Source organism: Asparagus officinalis, chromosome 1 (genome assembly GCF_001876935.1).
Source record: "Asparagus officinalis chromosome 1, Aspof.V1, whole genome shotgun sequence".
NCBI classification, from domain to species: Eukaryota; Viridiplantae; Streptophyta; class Magnoliopsida; order Asparagales; family Asparagaceae; genus Asparagus; species Asparagus officinalis.
The window spans coordinates 68,296,280-68,314,866 of NC_033794.1; the positions used below are offsets into that span (position 1 = coordinate 68,296,280).

An 18,587-nucleotide genomic window follows, 5' to 3' on the forward strand; every position below is an offset into this window, starting at 1 on the left:
TACGTCCACAGGGCAAGGAGGTGGGAGTTTTTACTATTAGAAATCAAGAGAATACAAATAGGGTTACAAATCTCACCAATAAATCCTAGAACAAAGCTCTTTAGATCTCTCACAAATCCTCCCACAAAGGATGCACAATACTCTCTCAAAAGTCTACTCAAATCATCCTTGCTTAACCCTAATTAATCATGTTTTGGGTTATATACCAAATATCAAACGAAACGGGTTAGAAACCTAAACTTAACTCAAACCCGATACGCGGTCGACCGCTGCGGTTGACCGCCACGGTCGACCGTACACCCTTGACAGAAAACAAATCGCCTGTAGGGTCCTCACGGTCGACCGTAGCGGTCGATTGAATCGATTCCCGAGAAATAAATCGATTACAGGGTCTATACGGTCGACGGCGACAGTCGACCGTCTCAACTCCAGAAAGTAGCTCAGACCTTGTGCATGTTTTCGGTCGACCGCAGCTGACTCGCGGTTGACCGCCAAGCTTCCTGAGCATTTCCTGGCTGATTTTCTTAACAGTTCTTTGTCATGTTCATTGCTTCTACAAATCTCCACCTCCGTAAAGTTTCTCCCAAAACTGAGTTGACACCAAAACATCCAAATGTCCTACTTGTTGTGTCCAGTACGAAGTGGAATCAACTCACGATAACGGACTCAATTCATAACAAGTCGGGAACCCAAACGAGAGCTCAAACAATATCCCCCTATCGAAATCAACAAATCCAACCCAGCTGCATTAAAAAGACTGCCTACGTATCCTCTTGCTCAAGGAATCAAGCTGAACGTAGTTTACCCAAATAGCCTCCAAAGGGCCCTCAATATTAAAGAATGTTCAATAGCTTCAAACAATGACTAAAATTTACACCTGGAACAACTTTGGTCAACATATCCGTAGGGTGTCTTTCGTGTGGATCTACTTCAATATGACGTCTCTATCATCCAAAACATCATGAATAAAGTGGAATCTGACATCAATATGCATCGTGTATGCATGATAAACCTGGTTCTTTGCCAAATAGATAGCCGACATGCTATCAAAATATACCCGAAGGGTCTCTTGTGCAATCTCCAAGTCCTCCAACAATCTATGCAACCACAAAGTCTTATTCACAGCTTCAGTCACCGTCATATACTCCACCTCTGTAGTAGAGAGAGCCACTGTAGACTGAAGTGTGCATCTACAATATATCAGTGCTCCTACCAATGTAAACACATATCCTGAAGTAGACCGGTGCTTGTTAAGATCTCTCGCATAATCTGAATCCACATAGCCAATAAATTCCTACCCATTCTTCTCATTCTTCTGAAAAATCAAACCAGCATCCATGGTGCCTTTAACATATAGTAAAATCCACTTCACGACCTCCTAATAACCATTCTCGGGGTTGTGCATGTACCTCGATACCATGCTCACAGCCTGTGCAGATCTGGCCTCGTACACACCATCGCATACATTAAGCTACCGACCATACTAGCATATGGAACCTTTGACATATAATCTCTATCCTCAACTAAAACAGGTGACATTAAAGCTGAAAACTTAAAGTGGGAAGCTAATGGAGTGCTAACTGCTTTTGCATTGCCATCAAAGCTGAATTTATTTAACATCTTCTGCAAGTAACTCCTCTGTATAAGCTTCAATCTCCCCTTCATCCTATCTCTCTCGATCTCTATACCCAATATCTTCTTAGCTTCTCTAAGATCCTTCATCTTAAACTTGGATGACAGCTCCTTTTTTAACTTTCGAATAGCCAAAAAATTCCTGGAAGCAATAAGCATATCATCAACATATAATAACAAATATATGTACTCACCATCCTGTATTTTTGTGCATGTAAACACATGGGACATATGGGCTCCTCGTATATCTATGGTCAATTATAAAGCTGTCGAATCTCTTGTACCACTGTTGCGCTGATTGTTTCAAACCATAAAGAGACTTCTTTAGCTTGCACACCAAATCTTTCTTTCCTGCAGCTTTTAATCCTAAGAGTTGTGTCATGTAAATCTTCTCATCTAAATCACCATGTAGAAATCCTACCTTAACATCTATTTGGACCAAATACAACTCCAGTTATGCCATCAATGCCAATAAAATCCGAATCGACGAATACTTCACAACGGGTGAAAATATCTCATTGTAATCAACGCCCTTAATCCGTGCATATCTTTTGGCAACCAATCTGGCTTTATACCTAATATCCCTAATAGAAGATCCCTCTTTCTTTACATATACCTATTTGCAACCAATAGCTTTCTTTCCCTTAAGTAGATTTGCAAGATCCCAAGTGTTATTTTTCTGAAGAGACCGTATCTCCTCCTCCATAATTTCCCTTCACTTGATCGAATCAGAGCTAGACTCTGCCTCCCTGAATGTAGAAGGAACCACATCATTAATGACCTTCACTGATAAAGCATATGCAACCATGACATTATTATATCTAACGAATCACCCTTATAGGTCTATTTGCTGCAATGGACTCCTGAACATGACCCTGCTCCTGAGTCTTACCATCACTGTATCCTCCAAATGCCGATCTGTCATCCCATTTCCTTTCAGTGTCACCTCTGTAGGAGTCTCAATGGATACAATACTATCTGGAGTGGGTGGAGTCACATCATCTTCTATCTGCTATGTTATCCTACTAATCTGGTCTTCCTCCACCTACCGAGGAACTTGAGGCCTCATCATGTACGCCTCATCAAATATGACATCTCTGCTAATGACTATCTTCTTGTCCTGTGGATCCCATAATTTAAAACCTTTAACACCTTCTCTAAATCCTACAACTGCTGCTTTCCTCGCCCTCAGATTCAATTTTTCATCATTGACATGATAATAAGTAGGACACTCAAATATCTAAAGCGACTCATAGTCCCTAGCCATCGAACCAGACCAATGCTCCAAAGGAGTCTTCACCTGTATCGCAGTGCATAACAACCTATTAACGAGATGGCTCGCATAAACTAACGCCTCGACCCAAAAGGATCTAGGCAATCCATTCTGTGTCATCATACATTGCATCTACTCCAGCAAGGTACGGTTTAATCTCTCAGTCACCACGTTCTGTTGCGGTATCTCTCAAACTATGAAGTATCGCCTAATGTCGTGATCCTAGCAAAACTACAGAAATGGATCACTATTATACTCTCCACCATTATCTGAATGAAGAGTCTTAACCTTTCTACCTGTATGTAGCTTCACTTTCTTCTTTCACTCCACAAAAATATCCATGACCTCATGTTTATGCTTTATTGTATATACCCAATTTTTCCTAGAATAGTCATTAATGAAAGTAACAAAATAGTTGGTCCCACCAAATGACGTGTGCTTGGAAGGGCCTCAAACATCTGTGTGAATATAATTCAATATACCTTGGGTGTTGTCAATAGCGGTGCCGAACTTCACTCCAGTCTTCTTTCCAAGTACACAATGCTCTCACAACTCCATCGACTTCATTGAATGTACACATGCTTGAGGGACAATCCACCACTAGACCCCCCACTTTTCACCGGTAGTAATTTTACCTATTGGAAGACTAGAATGAGGATTTACCTTCGTTATATTAATCTTGACATTTTAGAGCTCATAGAAAAGAAATATGTAGAAAAGTCCAAGATTAGCAACATGACCGACGGTGAAAGACTCCTAGCTAATCTCAATGCCAAGGCCATGAATGCCTTAATTTGTGGCCTTTTTGTAAAACCCCAAAAATTTGAATATTTTATAATGAATAATAAATATGTTATATTATAAAAAAATAATATTTATTAATATTTTAGCATACTAATAATTTATTTGAGATCAATTCAATGTATATATGTGAATATAGAAGTGATATCATGCACACGTGCACGGGCCTGAATCTGGGAAAAACAACCAGTTAAAAGTATATGCATTTTTCACACTAAAACAGTTGGAATCTGGAAAAACTTAAAATACCAAAGTTGTAGGTATCTTCAATATCTTTCTAACAAATATTATATCACCTCATTCCGAGGTTGTATGTGAAAGTTATTGCCACAATACAGAAGATTGTTTTCCTAGTCAGACTAGGTTTCCTGGTTCAGGTCAAACAAGTTTGTTTCAGTTTTGCCTCTATAAATACCTATGTTTTTCATAAAAATTTCCTTTTTTATCATATCTATGAACCCTAGCAGCCACCATCTCCCCTCAAAAATCCTAGATGTTATTCTTATGAGTTTGGAGAGCTTTGTGAAGTAAAATATCGACACAAGGGCGAGATCATCGATGTGTAGCAAGGAGAAAACGGGTTGTTTGCACTTCCAATTGCTTGTTGTTTATCTCAGAGGCTTAGAACGACATTTGAGGTAAGATTATCTTCATCCTAACCTATCCCCATAGTTAAATAACTAGTGTAGATGATTAATATGATGTTGAATATGTGTTGCCAGGAGCAGGAATTGAAGATGGTGGAGATGAAACTGATGCTTGAACTGGGAACAAGCAACGGGAAAGGAAGCTTGAAAATATGGATTAATATACAAAATTGATACAGGAGAGGAGGGACTATTATGCAAAGACTTCTTAACTACAAGGGCTTGGAATAAAGTGTAGTTAATTCAGTTACAGGTAGTTAGTTTTCCTGTTTTTTTTCTAGTTGTTCTGTTGGCGCACGTGCACAGGCTTGCACGAGCTTTGAGCATTGAGCTTTGAGGGGTATTGTATAAATGGAGTTTGTAAGAGAATGAAGATCATCATGAATGAAATTAGAATTGTTCTTTTTCTCAAATTTAACCTCTGTTCTTCTTCTCTCTAAACTTCTTCCTCTCAATCTCAATTCTCTCTCACTTCCTGTCTACATCTCTCTCAACTATCTTAATTTTCTCTTCTTGAAGTTGTTTCAGGTTCAACCATGGCCAGAATTGAAGCTAGGAGAATCGATAGAGGATTGAGATCCTCACAATTGGTATCAGAGCATGATCGATCCTTCTCCGAGCTTGGTCGATCCCAACATCAATTGAGGGTAGCCATGGATGAGTTGTCTTCTCAGGTTTCAGATTTTTGTTCAAGAATTCAAGAAATCCAAGAATCCAAGCCAAGAAATGAGCAAGAGCTTCACAGATTAGGATTCGCAACCCAATCGAATCCTCGTCATCACCATTCACACGATGATCTATCCTATAACGGACGAAGTGTTGCATCAAGTGTTTTCTCCATATGGGTTTGTAGAGAAGATCGTCATTCTTCAGGAGACAGTTGGCTTTCAAGCTCTTATACAATTTCAATCCCATCAAAATGCGGTGGACGTAATGAATTCTCTACAATGACGCAACATTTATGATGGTTGTTGTCGATTAGCCATACAAATTTCCAAGGATATTGGCCAAGAAATCTTAGGGTCTGTGCCAAGGGATGATCGTCAGATCTATTCCAAGAACATTTTTGTTGCTTTCCCAGCCTCTGTTGAGAATCCTTCAAATTTTGGAAGAAACAAAGGAAGATGGCCACCTAGGTCAAAGGCAAGTGCGAAGAGTACTGATGTTGATGCAATAGCTCAGCCACCTGTTTCTGCATCTGCACATATAGAAACTTCAGGAAGGAAATGGAAGTCACATATGAAGCAGCAAAAGGAACAAGACACTGCAGGAAAAGATATAGATGGAGAACAAACTTTGAAGGACATGGATTCTTCACTGAGGTCTACTTCAAAGGCACCTAGTGTAGATCAAGCCGATTTTGATGATAGTGTTAAGCTAAGGTCTAGAAGGAAGCACCCTCTCAAGACAGAAGATATATCTTATACTCCTGATAACAAAAAGAAACAGGATGCAAGCCTGGTTGGTTCCAAGATCAAAGTGTGGTGGCCGGATGATAAGGAGTTTTATGAAGGCGTTGTCGATTCATATGATCCTGATACAAAGAAACATATGGTTGCCTATGAAGATGGTGAAATCAAGGTATTGCTGCTGATGGACGAGCGCTGGGAACACGTCGAAAGTGACTCAAGAAAAGATGTGGGGAAACGGAAAGCCGAAGGGAATGCAGAAATTTCTCAGAGCAAGAAGGTGAAAGGCAGTTCGAGTACAACATCAAAACAATCCAAATCGCAAGCGCAATCTAAAAGTGGCAAGGATTCAGGCAGCAAAGATGTTTCAAGACCTAGAGGTAGACCGTGAAATGGAGCTTCTAATCCTGGAAAATTATCCTTCGATGATACTTCTGGTACTTCAAAGAAAACAAGAAGAAAGCCCAAGCTCAAGAACCCACCATGGCAAATCTCAAGCAAGAGAAAGCCAAAGATCAAGAATCCACTATGGCCAATCTCAAGCAAGAAGAAGAAGACTAAGAAGACGGCGTTGTATGCTTTAAACGGATCGCGGGAGGCTCAGGTTTCTTCAGTTGTGCCTCCTAAGGGGATCTCGAGGGCCGAGCTCGAGGAAAAAGTTGGTGGTCAGATTTTCAAGATGGATTCGTCCCAAGCAGTCAAGCATAAATGGGTGGAGATTGGGAAACAATGGGTCTCCAGTAAGGATGGTGAAATATGGGCATTCACTATCAGAGCTTTTAGCTCGCCACTCCCAGACCACACCATCATTGTCAATTATGATGGCTTTGTTGAAGATGTTAAGGTTGGTGATGACCTTCTTGTGGATGGAAGAATGGTAAGGTTTAAGGTGGTTGAGAAGCTTGGACCGGATGTTAAATGTCGTTGTACTGATTCTGGACTGCTACTTCCATGAGCTAATCTTACTTTCTGGAGAGATGGTAGTCTAGTTCGAGAACGCAATGCCATGCTTCCTACAATATTTCCTAAGGACTGGCTAGACATAGACTTTGGGATTGTTGAAGGTCTGGACTTCATTGCAGTTTCATTTGTCAAGTTTGTAGAAGTCATCAATCATCTCAAAGGTTACATAGCTGCTAGATGTCGGGTCAGTAACATTTCGGTGCTCACAAAAATTGAGATTATTGATTCCTTGAAGAACTTAGAAGAAATCATCCAGGCCTCAAATGGAGCCTTGGTAGCACGAGGAGACTTGGGCGCTCAAGTTCCATTGGAACAGGTTCCTTCAGCTCAGCACAGGGTTGTTAAAATGTGTATGCAGCTGAATAAGCCAGTCATTGTTGCTTCTCAACTCCTGGAGTCTATGGTTGAGTATCCTATACCTACACGAGCTGAAGTTGCTGATGTTTCTGAAGCTGTAAGGCAAAGGGCTGATGCAGTGATGCTTCCTGGTAAGTCTGTCATGGGCCAATACCTAGAAAAGGCTTTAATTGTTCTAAGAAGTGTGAGCCTAAGGATTGAACGAGGCCGGGTGGAGAGAAGAGAAGCGTCGTGAAGCTATGGAGCTCCAGAATGTGGCATCATCTTTCACAGATAAAATCTCAGAAGAGATTTGCAATTCAGCTGCAAAAAATGGCGAACAATTTGGGGGTGGATGCTCTGTTTGTTTACACAAAAACTGGTCATATGGCTTCTTTTCTTTCTCGTTGTCGCCCAGACTGCCCAATCTTTGCCTTCACAAGCTCAACCTCAGTGAGGAGATGCCTAAACCTTCAATGGAGCCTCAATTCCTTCCGTCTCAGCTGCTCTGGTTGCTATAGGAGGTTTCCTACAATGAACCTTGAGACAAGGCCCAATTTAAGGGGAGGGAATTATTAGGAGTAGGAATTGAAGATGGTGGACTTAAAACTGATGCTTGAACTGGGAACAAGCAACGGGAAAGGAAGCTTGAAGATATGGATTAATATACAAAGTTGATACAGGAGAGGAGGGACTATTATGTTGGCCTTCTTGTTTTGATGATGTTTAACAAACAATTTACCACTAATGTTGTTTGTCTAGTATTTGTGTTTTCTTATTTATTATAGACAAACAACGTAGTTGGAGGTTGGATGGAATATGCGCTTCAACGATCATATCCAATGGAGGTTGGCGGAATAGTGGAGTGAAGCCTTGCAATTCAAAGTTAAAGATCAAGTTCAAGCTTCATCCGCGAGTTTACCAAGAAGAGCTTATTGAAGATCAAGATTGCTTGGGTAATGTAGTTTATAGATTTTATATTATGTGTGTTATATACTCTAAGCTCAATATCATATACACACATGTATTTGGTTTCTAAGCTCAAATATTATATTCTCAGTTTATAGACTTAACAATCATCATATACATATTTTATCAAGCCTATATAATCATTGTGTAAAGTTTCAAAACATTGTTTATGTCAAAACATCAAACTTCATGTATATCACTTTTTCATGTTTTGAACACTTTTGCAAAATAATGAGATTTCACAATTGGGAAATACAAATTGGAAAATTCTTTTTGTAACATGTTCAAAATATCATTTGCAAATATTTTTCAAAGTTTCATCAAGTTTGGAATTGATTTGTTATGTTTAAAGGAATTTACAAATTCACGTTTTCGTTCGTGCACATGTTCGTGTATGTTTTACAAAACTGATGAGTTTTCACAAATGGGAAGTCATATTTGAAAAATTCTTTCTCTGACATGTTTATCTACATGTTTAGAAACTTTCCTCCCGTTTTTACTATTTTTGGAGTTGATTTACTGTGCCAATTGATTTTACAAAATCGTATATGTTAACATTTACTGTGCCAATTGATTTTACAAAATCGTATATGTTAACAGTTTTTCAGAAACTGTAAATTTGTGTTAAAATATTCGTATATGTTAACAGTTTTTCAGAAACTGTAAATTTGTGTTAAAATATTTATTTCTCTCAACTGGGAAACTATTTTTCGGATATTCTTTCTCTGACATGTTATTCTACATGTCCAAAACATTCCCACAAAATTTCATAATTGTTGGAGTTAATTTACTATTTTAAATTGATTTTACAAAACATCTGCGCACTACTACAGTAACTCCGGTCGACCGGACCGGTCGACCGGAAATGTCTCTGGAACTTTTCCAGGTTTGAACAGTGCGAGCGGTCGACCGAAAAAAAGGTCGGTCGACCGCCCAGCTCCCAGAATGCCTATAACGGCTATTTTTTTGTATCCGTTGGAGGGGTTTTTGGTCTTTTGGTTTGGGCTTTTGTTTGAGGTATTGGGAGGCTATAAATACCCCCTTATACCTCAGTTTTTCATTATAAAAGAAATGTTTTAAGAAAGTTTTAAACAAGTTTTAAACAAGGGTTTAAGTGTGGTTTAGTGTTTGTTTAGTTGGTGAAGAAGTTTTCACAAGTGGAGGATATCATCTTCTTGTTTGGGCTTCATCTCCATCTCTCCATCTTGTTATTTAGAGAAGTTTTTCTAAACTCATATCTAGCTATTTATATGTTTGATTTACATTTCCATAAGCTAGATTTTGCATTGAGTTTAGATTTGATTTAGTTTTATCTCATTGTTTACACACACAACCATTGAGCTTATTGTATTTTCATACTTAGTATAATTTGACTTGTGGTGAGTTGTAACATTAAGAGTGAGCCTACATTGTGTTCTCATCTATTGTAGAGAACAAATTTATATTTGTTACATTGTGAGTGTTGTAAGGTTTTCGGTGAGCTAGAAAACCGAGTGTGTTGTGAAGTTTTCGGTGAACTAGAAAACCGATTGTGTGGAGTGACGTTGATCGGTGAGCATTGAAAACCGACATTGTGAGCTGTAAATATTATTCGGGTGAGCGTAGAAAACCCGGTTGTGATAGTGGATTTCTCCCCGGGAGTGGGGATTGGAGACGTAGGACGGAAGGTCCGAACTCCGTGATCATATCTTGTGTTTGAGTGTGCTTTGACGTTTATTTATACTTGTGTTTATATTTCTTATCGCCATTGTCATTAGCTCATTATTTATATGATCCACTATCTAGTTCACATTGTTTACCCCTTGTGTTCATCATATAGGATATATCCCTTGTTTACATTGCTTATCCTAGCTTATATATTTTGTTATATTTCATACTTGCTAGGATAACTTGTTAATTAATTTTAATTAGCATATAATCGGATTAGATTAGCATAAGACCCTAATCACCCCCTTCTAGGGTCTAACATATTATGCAAAGACTTCTTAACTACAAGGGCTTGGAATAAAGTGTAGTTAATTCAGTTACAGGTAGTTAGTTTTCTTGTTCTTTTTCTGGTTGTTCTGTTGGTGCACGTGCACAGGCTTGCACGAGCTTTGAGCATTGAGCTTTGAGGGGTATTGTATAAATGGAGTTTGTAAGAGAATGAAGATCATCATGAATGAAATTAGAATTGTTCTTTTTCTCAAATTTAACCTCTGTTCTTCATCTCTCTAAACTTCTTCCTCTCAATCTCAATTCTCTCTCACTTCCTGTCTACATCTCTCTCAACTATCTCAATTTTCTCTTCTTGGAGTTGTTTCAGGTTCAACAATGGCCAGAATTGAAGCTAGGAGAATCTGTTAGACCCTAGAGGGGGGTGATTAGGGTCTTATGCTAATCTAATCCGATTATATGCCAAATAAAATTAATTAACAAGTTATCCTAGCAAGTATGAAATACAACAAGTTATATGAGCTAGGATAAGCAAGATGAACAATGAGATATATCCTATATGATAAAAAATATATGCAAGGATATATATAAACTAACACAAGGGGAAACAAAAATCTAAACAAGATAGTAGATGAAATAAATGAGCAATGCACAAATGGCGATATAAAATAAATGCAAAAACAAATACGCCAAAGACAAACTCAAACAAGCAATATGATCACGGAGTTCGGACCTTCCGTCCTACGTCTCAGCTCCCCACTCCCGGGGAGAAATCCACTATCACAACCGGGTTTTCTACGTTTACCTGAATAACGTTTACACCTCACACTCGGCTTTCTAGCTAACCGAAAACTTTACAATCGGCACTCTTGCAATCACACTCTACACCCTCACAAGTGTTGAACTAGACGTGTCTCCCTCAAGTGCTCGGTTACAGCCTCTCCCTAGGTTCGTCAACCAACGTCACTCCTCTTGGGACGATCCCCGACTCTCGTCACACACTTCTCTCGGTGTACAAGTGTATTACAAAGTGAATCTCACAATAAGGCTCAATATAATAAATGTTTGTTCTCTACTATGGATGAGAACACAATGAAAGCGTGAATCTCACAATAAGGCTCAATATAATAAATGTTTGTTCTCTACTATGGATGAGAACACAATGAAAGTTCACACTCAATTGTTACAACTCTCACTAACCCAAAATATATTATGAATGCAAATACAATAAGCTCAAGTGGGTGTGTGTAACAATGAGATAAAATCAAATCTAACTCAAATAGCAAACTAGCAATAATAAGAATATGAAAATCAATAATAAAATTGCTAGAGAAAAGAGTTAGAAAACTTCTCGATAGATGACAAGAGATGGAAGGAGAATAGTTGGATGCCCAAACACCAATAGATGATCTCCTCAAGCTCTTGTGAAATTGATTTCTCAAACTCAAACTTCCAAATGCTTAAAAGCTTCTTAAACACACTTAAACCAAACTAAAACCCTTGTTAAAAACTTTATTAAACTTGATTAAAAATACACTCTTGTGGTTGCTGAGATAGAAAGGGGGTTTGGGGGTTGTATATAGGAAAGAGGACAACATACAGCAAAAACCCTAGAACAAATAACAAAAAGCGCCCTACCAACAGGAATAAGAATACCGTTAACGACAGAACTGCAGATTCCGCGGTCGCCGCAGGGCGATGGAGCCGGCGCGGCGACCGCGGCGGTCGACCGCGGCGATCGACCAGCGAGCACAAAGAAAATAAAAAAGGCTCTGGACAGGCGAACGCGACCGCGGCAGGTGCGACCGTGAAAGTCTCTTGGACATCGCTGGCGGTCGACGCGCAGCCACGAGTCGATCCGCAGAGCCATAAAAACATATTCTGTAGTTTCTGACTCGAATAGCGGTCGACCGTGAGTCGACCGCGGACAGATTACTTCAGATGGACAGGTTTTAAAAGCATATTAGTGAAGCTGGTTTGAAAAATTAATGAAAAATATACACATGAAGTTCGCAAAATAAATAACACTTTGGGAAATGTATATATACATTGTAAATGAAACATTTACAAAAAGGAATTTCCAATTGCATTTCCTATTTGTGAAAAATCTACATTTTACAAACTAGTCCAAAACATGAAAATATGAGATACTTGAATTTTGATGTTTTGACATAAACCAACTTTTGAAACTTTGTGAAATGTTTTTGTAGACTTAGTAAAACATGTATAAACTGATATTGAAGTCTATAAACTAAGAATACAATATTTTCATAAAATTGCATATTCTATGCAATGTTTTCAAAAACATAATAGAAAATATGAAATATAGAATTTCATATATATAACCATAAAAACTCAAAACATATGTATGTATATATATAACTATATATATGCATAGAAACCAAAACTTATATATATATATATATGACTATATATATTATATATATATATAGAAACCAATAAATGTGTGTGTATAGATAATTGAGCTTAGAGTACTTAACACACATAATATAAATCCTAAACTAGTTACTCAAACTAGATCTTGATCTTCAATAAGCTCGACTTGGTACACTTGCGGATGAAGCTGAACTTGGATCTTGAACTAGAATTGCATAAGCTTCACCGATATTCCACCAACCTCATTTGAATATGATCGTTGAATCTCTATTCCATCCATCATCCAACATATTGTTTGTCTACAATAAATAACAAAATACAAGCACTAGACAAACAATATTAGATGTAAATTATTTGTTAAATCATCATCAAAACAAGAAGGCCAACAATCTCCCCCTTTTTGATGATGACAAACAATTTACAAAAAAGATATATGCATGAAAGGAAATGAATATATAAATTATAATTCACATGCATATAAACAAGAAAGAATATACTCACAATATTTCTCCCCCTTTGACAACATCAAAAAAGGGGGACAAAAGAATTAAGAGAGCGAAAGCTCCCCTTAACAATATGCATGGGTGAGTATAACACATAGAAAGATATAGGGATTGCTCCCCCTATCAAAATGCCTTAATGAATGTATGAAATGAAGGCTAAGGCAAAGCATGTGAGCAAGCATAGATGAAAAATATGCTGAATATTACTCACATACAAGAGGACAATGAGAACACATATAGATATATCATTTATGAAAGAAGTGTCTCATTACACAATTATAAAAACATAGTGTATAAAAATAGATTTATGAAATCAAAAGATAGAACATGAGAATCACGCAAAAAGTTTTCAAATTAAAAAAAATCAACCAAAAGAAATCATAAATTAAGGTTTATATCCAAAAACAATATTTGATCAATAAATAGAACTTTCTTTGTAGAACTTGATCAAACCACATATAGAATGCATTATAAGGCACACTTAGATGATCCATAAGCACAAACACATAATTATCATCATATAAGTGAAGTATAATGAATTCAAAGAAACAAATAAAAACAAGATCTTTAACAAAAGAATTTCAAGAGAGGTAACAATATATCAAGCTCTTAAGCTTGTTCCAACCCATATAATCATTCTAGCATCCGGTAAACATAATTTGGGAATAAACACCCAATAAATCCAGGGGGTTATATAAACATAAACCTCTCATCAAAACAAAACCAATAATCATGAAAACAAAAGAATTTGACCAAAAAAATTTGTTTTCATAAAAGTTTAAAATATAATTTTTTCAAAACCAAGAAAAAGAGAAAGAAAAACACTAAAAATCTTGGTATAAAAATTAAATTTGTTTTGGTACCCAAGAACTCTTGGTACCAAAAGATTTAGGGACATGATCCCTATCATTCAAGCTCAAAGCCCTAGGGTTATGAACCCATTTGGGTGCATTTAGTGCACGGGTCTGGTCATAGCAATAATTATGGAAATGACCCATTCGATTACAATAAGTGCAATGAAGAGGATGCATTTGGTTATGTTGACCATGTGGATGTGCACGAGGAACATTTGCAAATAAAGATGGTCTTTTAAGATTATTTTGCAAATGAGAAACATTTTGAAATAATGTTGGTCTACTTAAAATATTTTACGATTTAGAAACTTTTCGCAAATCAAAACAAAACTTAGCTAAGTGACCAACTCTACCACAAAAATCACAATGATACACATTACCATGCTTATGATGAACAATGGGTGCATGTGTGTGTATATGTGATGATGAAGAAGCCTTATGAGATGCACATGGAGTATTAGCAATCTTAGGTTTGTGTGCATCATAGCAAAATTTAGCAAGGTGGCCTTTACGACCGCAAATAGAGTATTTGTAAACTTTGCTATACAAGTGTGCATAGTGTGTAGGTGATTTATAAGTTATGACACTAGATTTAGCACGCTTGTCCATAAGTTTCTTATGATTATCAATGCATGTGTTAAAAGTTGAATCTAAGTATGATATGCGGTTTTTCATAAGATTCAATTCATTATTGGTCATAACATCATTGATAATAGAAGTAGAGCATATATGGTTATTCTTAAAAGAATGAAATTCATTTCTAATGAATTCTACTTCTAGCATGACATCTTTATTAGCATGAGTTAAGCTAGAAATGGATGAAGTCAATTTTTTATTTTCTAATTTTAACATATCATTAATTTCTTTAAGAGCAACATTTTCTTGAGAAATGATATCAAAATTGGAGACTAGCTTCTCATGATCGGATTTTAAACTAACATGCTTGCTTTTAAGATCAATAAAATTATTTTGCAATTTAGTGTAGGCATGCGATAATTTCTCATATGCACAAGCGAGTTCATCAATAGATAAATCATTTTCGGAATCAGAATCGCTTACTACACAAGAGTTATCCTCTTGTGGCCATGTGCATGATGCTCCACATGAACTTGAAGAAGAATCCTTCAAAGCTTGTCGGATTGCCTCCAAGCCTCCAAGTCCCCTTGATGTGCTTCAATAAATTTCCAAAGTTTGTAAGCACTATCAAAATGAACAAATTTGTTAGAAAAGGATGAGTCAAAAGCATTAAGCAAAAAATTCTAACAAAAGCTTAATCATTGAAAATATTTTCTCATCAAGATTTCTCCACTTGGATTTCTCCAATGTGGGCACAGTATAAGCACAATTAATAACTTCTCATAAGTCAATATTTCTAGATTCAACAAATATTTTAAATTTAGAGCACCATTGAGCATAAGGGAAATTTCTAAATTTTGGAGCAACATTTGAATCATAGCCTAAACGAAACATATTCATATTCATGATATATATATGAAAATATGCAAGCAAGACAAAAGTAATCATAACTAGATTAGCACAAATAAGATAACGTAGATCTTTAACTCAAGGTGATTAGACCTTAAATCAAAGAGCACCAAGCTCTGATACCAATTGTTAGACCCTAGAAGGAGGGTTGATTAGGGTCTTATACTAATCTAATCCGATTATATGCCAATGAAAATTAATTAACAAGTTATCCTAGCAAGTATGAAATACAACAAGTTATATGAGCTAGGATAAGCAAGATGAACAATGAGATATATCCTATATGATAAAAAATATATGCAAGGATATATATAAACTAACACAAGGGAAAACAAAAATCTAAACAAGATAGTGGATGAAATAAATAAGCAATGCACAAATGACGATATAAGATAAATGCAAAAACAAATACGCCAAAGACAAACTCAAACAAGCAATATGATCACGGAGGTCGGACCTTCCGTCCTACGTCTCCGCTCCCCACTCCCGGGGAGAAATCCACTATCACAATCGGGTTTTCTACGTTCACCCGAATAACGTTTACACCTCACACTCAGTTTTCTAGCAAACCGAAAACTTTACAATCGACACTCTTGCAATCACACTCTACACCCTCACAAGTGTTGAACTAGACATGTCTCCCTCAAGTGCTCGGTTACAGCCTCTCCCTAGGTTCGTCAACTGACACCATTCCTCTTAGGACGATCCCCGACTCTCGCCACACACTTCTCTTGGTGTACAAGTGTATTATAAAGTGATTCTCATAATAAGGCTCAATACAATAAATGTTTGTTCTCTACTATGGATGAGAATACAATGAAAGCTCACATTCAATTGTTACAACTCTCACCAACCCAAAATATAATATGAATGCAAATACAATAAACTCAAGTGAGTGTGTGTAACAATGAGATAAAATCAAATCTAACTCAAATAACAAACTAACAATAATAAGAATATGAAAATCAATAATAAAATTGCTAGAGAAAAGAGTTAGAAAACTTCTCGATAGATGACAAGAGATGGAAGGAGAATAGTTGGATGCCCAAATACCAATAGATGATCTCTTCAAGCTCTTGTGAAATTAATTTCACAAACTCAAACTTCTAAATGCTTAAAAGCTTCTTAAACCAAACTTAAACCATTGTTTAAAACTCTTTAAACTTGTTTTAAAAATACACTCTTGTGGTTGCTGAGATGAAGGGGGTTTGGGGGTTTATATAGGAAGAGGAAACAACAGCAAAAACCCCAAACAAATGACAAAAAAGCCCCAGCCAACGGTAACAAGAAATAGCCGTTAGAACAGAACTAACAGATCGGCGGTCGACCGCGGCGGTCGATCGTGAGCAACAAAGAAACATAAAAAGGCTCTGGACAAGCGACGGTCGACCGCGGCGGTCGAAGTCTCTGACTCGTTGCGATCGACCGTCTTATGGTCGACCGCGAGCCCCATAAAACATATCTGAGCTTCTGAACTCATGGCGGTCGACCGCGAACTGACACAACAGAAAAAACAAGTTTGAAAATATATTTTTTGACTTTTGGAAAATTGTTAAAAATAACAAATGAAGTCCAAAAATAATAAAACTTTGGGAAATGTATATAAACATGTAAATGAACATGTTACAAAAAGAATTTTCCAAATTGCATTTCCCATTTGTGAAAAATCATCATTTTGCAAAATAGTCCAAAACACAAAAATGTAAACATGTGAATTTTGACATTTAGGCTAAACCATGTTTTGAAACTTTGCACAATGATTATATAGACTTAATAAAATATGTATATGATTATTGTTAAGTCCAAAAACTAAAAAAACAATATTTTCACAAAATTGCATATTTTATGCATTATATTCTAAAACACAATAATAGATATGAAACATGTGATTTCATATTTAGAAACATGAAAGCTTAAAAACTATGTATGTATATATATATAAAACTATATATATGCATAGAAACCAAAACTTATGTATATATATATTTAACTATATATACTATGAAACCAATAGATGTGTGTGTATAGATAATTGAGCTTAACGTACTTAACACACATAATATAAAACCTAAACTAAATTACCCAAGCTTATATATATATATACGAAGAAACCAATAAATGTGTGTGTATAGATAATTGAGCTTAGAGTACTTAACACACATAATATAAATCCTAAACTAGTTACCCAAGCTAGATCTTGATCTTTAATAAGCTCGACTTGGTACACTTGCGGATGAAGATGAACTTGGATCTTGAACTAGAATTGCATAAGCTTCACCGATATTCCACCACTCTCCTTTGAATATGATCGTTGAAGCTCTATTTCATCAATCCTCCAACATATTGTTTGTCTATAATAAATAACAAAATACAAGCACTAGACAAACAATATTAGATATAAATTATTTATTAAATCATCATCAAAACAAGAAGGCCAACAGAATCGACAGAGAATTGAGATCCTCACATGTGTTTTCATGCTTTAATCTTAACCCGATGTGTTAAAAGTCAGATTTTTGATAGTAAACCTTAAAATAAATGCTAGATGAATAATCTTTTCTTACTGTTTATAATAGTATCATGATCATGATCATTAGGGTTTTTCATAATTTTAGTCATATATGACAAATTTAAGTGATGTACTATATGTATGTTTTTCTGCAGAAAACTTTAGTACTTGTATAATTTTTAATTAAGAGTTTAAGATAGCAAACAAACTCCAAATTTAACCAAACTAGTTTCAAATGAACGCTATATGTATCTCGTTTCTAAAACAGAAAACCATTTTTAAAAAGACTTTGTATAGAGAAAGATATGTTATGTTTACTAACAACATGTCCTGCAGAAAAATGGCTACACATATAAAATATTTAACTAGAGATTTGGGATTACAAATGAACTCCAAACTGAACCAAATTTATTCCATTTGAAAGTTGTGTGAATCTAGTTTTCGAAACATAAAACCATTTGTAAAAATAGTTTTCCTAGAGAAAGATATGCTTGTTTTACTAACAGATATCCTGTCTATTTTTCCTGCTCGTTTTGTGGAGCTGTGTTACGCCGTTTTGAGGTACGTTCGTGGAGTTTTGAGCCGCTTGATGTTACACGTATAGTCATGAATATGTTATGTTATATATTTAAGAATCCTAAGGGGATTATGATGAATTTTGATTTGATCATATTTGAATTAGATATCGTTTATATACTTGTTGGATGTCGTTGATGAGCACAACTTAGTACTATATGGGATAGTGCGTCGACATACCAGATATAAACGATTTATACATGAGGTGAATGTCATTGATGAGCATAGCTCAGTACTATATGGGATAGTGCGTCGACATACCATAGATACAAAAATTTATATGAGGTGGATATCGTTG

The 18,587-nt window shown here is 36.3% G+C and overlaps 1 protein-coding gene and 1 pseudogene across 1 annotated transcript; both read left to right on the forward strand.

Moving 5' to 3' along the window:
* LOC109835467 (DNA mismatch repair protein MSH6) lies at nt 5,440–6,153 on the forward strand. Its single transcript, XM_020403448.1, has one exon. The coding sequence runs from the start codon at nt 5,593–5,595 to the stop codon at nt 6,151–6,153; it is 561 nt and encodes a 186-aa protein (XP_020259037.1). The 5' UTR covers nt 5,440–5,592.
* LOC109842744 lies at nt 6,352–7,752 on the forward strand (annotated as a pseudogene).